General features: G+C 56.9%; 1 protein-coding gene across 1 annotated transcript; it reads right to left on the reverse strand.

The window, feature by feature from the left end:
- Positions 1-1,797: 1,797 nt before the first annotated feature.
- FOXE1 (forkhead box E1) lies at positions 1,798-3,088 on the reverse strand. Its single transcript, XM_054584955.1, has one exon. It carries the CDS (start codon positions 3,086-3,088, stop codon positions 1,970-1,972), a length of 1,119 nt encoding a protein of 372 aa, XP_054440930.1. The 3' UTR covers positions 1,798-1,969.
- Positions 3,089-3,367: the final 279 nt, after the last annotated feature.

Consider the following 3,367-nt stretch of genomic DNA (forward strand, 5'->3'; position numbering starts at 1 on the left):
GGTCACTGGCTAGGACTGGAACCCGAACCCACTGGCCACAGAGTCAGTGTGGCAGCCGCCTCCTGCCTCCAGGCAGCCATTCACCGCCACCCAAGTCAGGAAGGAGCAGCATCTACTAGGCCTGTACCGTCCAGCACACAAGGCATCAGCCACTCACTGCTGCCCAGCCCTTGGCACGCGGCGAGTCCAAATTCAGATGCGTGGTAAGTATAAAATACACTCCAGATTGGGGAGACTTAGTGTGAAAAAAGTGAAACATCTTCATAACTTTTATACTGTTTGTTAAAATGATAGTTTAGATATATTGGGTCAAATACAAAATATTATTACTTAATCTGACTTGCTTCATTTTATTGGTGTGACTACTAGAAAAACTTAAATTACACATGTGTCTTGCATTCTATTCCTATTGGACAACACTGAATTAGACTAATACCCGCCTGGACTGAATCACATTCATGTTTTGTGAACAGGACAGTACAACCTCCAAAATTAAAAGAAGTACCAGTATTTTCAGTCTTCTTTCCCAAACATCCCCCACTCTTCCTTAGCAAGGTAACTGTGTAGAAAGAGGCTGCATTTCTCTTGCCAGAATTCACTTGCTCTAAGATTCCTTTTTTAATTAAAACAGTTCATCTGAACGCTGTGCCCAAGCCTCTGAAATATTTAGCACTAGATATTTTTGCTCCAGAACAGAAACCTACAAGATGTCTTAAGAGAAAGGTGGGAAAGTTAATGGATTTTCTGATTTTGGTTAGCTTGCTGCTTAAAACAAACAAGCTGATACAAAGCAAAGTTTAAAATCCAGTTTCTTTCTAAAGCTTACTTCGCTGACCCCTGCAATTCATTTTTCACTTTCGTTTTTGCATGAGGAGGCTGCTGAGGTATGGCAGCGGGTGCCAGGGAAAGAAGAGCCAACCCCAGAAACTAAAAGCAGTCACCAGTGGGCTCCCCCGTGAATCCTTGTCATCTCTGAATTTTAGTTCAGCCACCGGGTCCAGGGCTGCTTGATGAAAAGAAAGAGTGGACAATGGACAAAGGTACTTCTATCTGCCTCATTGGAAAAACACACTTAGGACCCAGATGAAAACAGGTGCCAAATGATCAGCACATCATGCTCAAAAGATTCAAGAAATTTTGATACAATCAATGCCTGGAGCTAATCCAGAGACTTTGGAATAGATGCTTGCAATGAGCTCTGTTTTAGTGTCCTGGAATAGGGTTAGTTTAGGCCCTGGGTGGCCCACGGATACTACCAAATAATACACGGGCAGCATCCAGGGCTCTGAAAGATCATATGAATCCCGCAGCCCTCCTGTATAACAAATGGGGAGACTGGGGATGTAGGTGATGGAACGGCGTCACACTGTAGAGCTGAGGCACAGTCTGGAACCACGCAGCCAGGTATGCCAGTCTCAGAGGCAGGTAAAACCAGCGCCAGGCCAAGAGAAGCAGAGCGATTTCCCCCATTTAAAAAAAAACAAAAGAAAACAACAAAAAGCTACTTCTTTTGCAAACTTGTCTTCCTCACCTTACAAAGGAAGGCACTATGGGAGCCTTTTATTGCAGCAACGTAGTCAAAGGCACAAGAGGCTGAACCCGTGTAAAAAGGCCCGAATTTCGCGCAGTACAGGGAAGAGTGAAGTCGAGATTCCCCACAACTCGGATCCTAGCGTCTGGTGTAGACACTACGCTGCGCCACCTGAAAGGCATGACCTTTAGTGCTTCACCTGATTGAGGGTACTTTTTCCCCCGGTCCGTGGGCTGAGGCTGTCTTTCCCACTTCCTCCTCCTATTAATGAAGTAAACCAGGGGTGTACTCAATGCACTCGGAGGCTGCGCCTCTCCTGCCCACGGTCCCTTCTATGTGGTTCGCAGTTCGGCCCTCTCTCCAGTCCTGTCCTCAGGTCTCGGGGATACTTTGTGTAAACTGCCAAGGCACCTATGAAGTTTCAATGGTATGCTCGGCTCACATGGCAGACACGAAGCGATCTACCCCGCCAGGATAGGCGGCCACATGGCGAGCATGGTAGGCACCTGCACTGCCCCCTCCGAGCTGCCCACCAGGATTGTAGCAGGGCCCCAGCGCTCCGAACTGGCCGGGGGACGTGCGCCCATAGAAGTCCACTGCGGTCTCGACGCCGCCACTGCTGCCACCTGAGGGGGGCGACGCGGGCCCCGCCAACCGGCCAGCAGCTGCGAAGAGGGCACTGCTGGCCCCTTGCGGGTAAGAGCCGTCCTGGCCCGCGTAGGCAGCCGCATAGGCGGAGGGGTTGGCTGGTCGGGCTCCTGCGCAGCCCGCGGGCTGGTAGCCGGTGGTCGTGGCAGAGGCGCTGGCCGAGGCAAAGGCGCAGGAGCCGGCGGGTCCCGACGACGCGGGGCCGAGCTCCGGGCTGAGCGGCCGCTCGGGCACCAGGCCGAAGACACGGCAGGGGCCCGGCGACGCAGCGGGGTAGTAGACCGGGGGCGGCGCGGCGAGCGACGGCGGGGCATAACCCGCGTAGACGGCACCCGGGTAAGGCGGGCGCGCGGCGGGCACCGCGCCCGGGAAGATGGCGGCGGCGGCGGCTGCGGCGGCGGCGGCAGCGGCGGCGGCGGCGTCGTGCATGTAGGCTGGGTAAGTGGAGAGGTCCGAGCGCTTGAAGCGCTTGCGGCGGCGCAGGAAGCTGCCGCTCTCGAACATGTCCTCGGCGTTGGGGTCGAGAGCCCAGTAGTTGCCTTTGCCCGGGCGACCGGCCTCGCGGGGGATCTTGAGGAAGCAGTCATTGAGCGTGAGGTTGTGGCGGATGCTGTTCTGCCACTTTTTGGGGTTGTCGCGGTAGAAGGGGAAGCGCTCGGTGATGAACTTGTAGATGCCGCCAAGCGTGAGGCGGCGCTCCGGCGCGTGCGCGATGGCCATGGCGATGAGAGCAATGTAGCTGTAGGGCGGCTTCCCGCGCTGCAGGGGGCGCTTGCGCCGCCGCCCACCCCCGCTGCGTCCCGCTGCCTCGGCCGGGACCCCAGCCCCAGCCTCACCGCGTTCCTCCTTCACGGCCGCCAGGGCTTCCGGCTGCGGCGGCGGCGGCGGCGGCCCGCTTTCGGCAGTCATGGTGCAGCCGTCCCGCGTCCCCGCCGCCCGCTTCAGTCGAGGATCGAGGGCGGGTCTGAGAACTGCGGGGCTCGGTACGCAGGGGCTCGGGAACGGACGCTGGGCCCCTCTGCGGAGCTGTCCAAGGGTCCTCGCGGGCTCGCACCTGGAGCACAGCTTCCCCAGCAGGGGCACGCTGGAGGCTTGGCACCCGCGGTTTCCGGACTGGCTCGGTGGGGACAGAGGCCCAGGAGTGTCCCGCCCACTGACGGCTCTGCTCGTGTTCTGGAGCTCGAGGCC

This window comes from Pteronotus mesoamericanus, unplaced genomic scaffold, assembly GCF_021234165.1.
Source record: "Pteronotus mesoamericanus isolate MK-2021 breed Mesoamerican mustached bat unplaced genomic scaffold, CSHL_Meso_final contig_78, whole genome shotgun sequence".
Lineage (NCBI taxonomy): Eukaryota > Metazoa > Chordata > Mammalia > Chiroptera > Mormoopidae > Pteronotus > Pteronotus mesoamericanus.

Bases quoted from the DNA above. Each gene is read 5' to 3' on its own strand.
- FOXE1 (XM_054584955.1), bottom strand. From the start codon at position 3,088: ATGACTGCCGAAAGCGGGCCGCCGCCGCCGCCGCCGCAGCCGGAAGCC.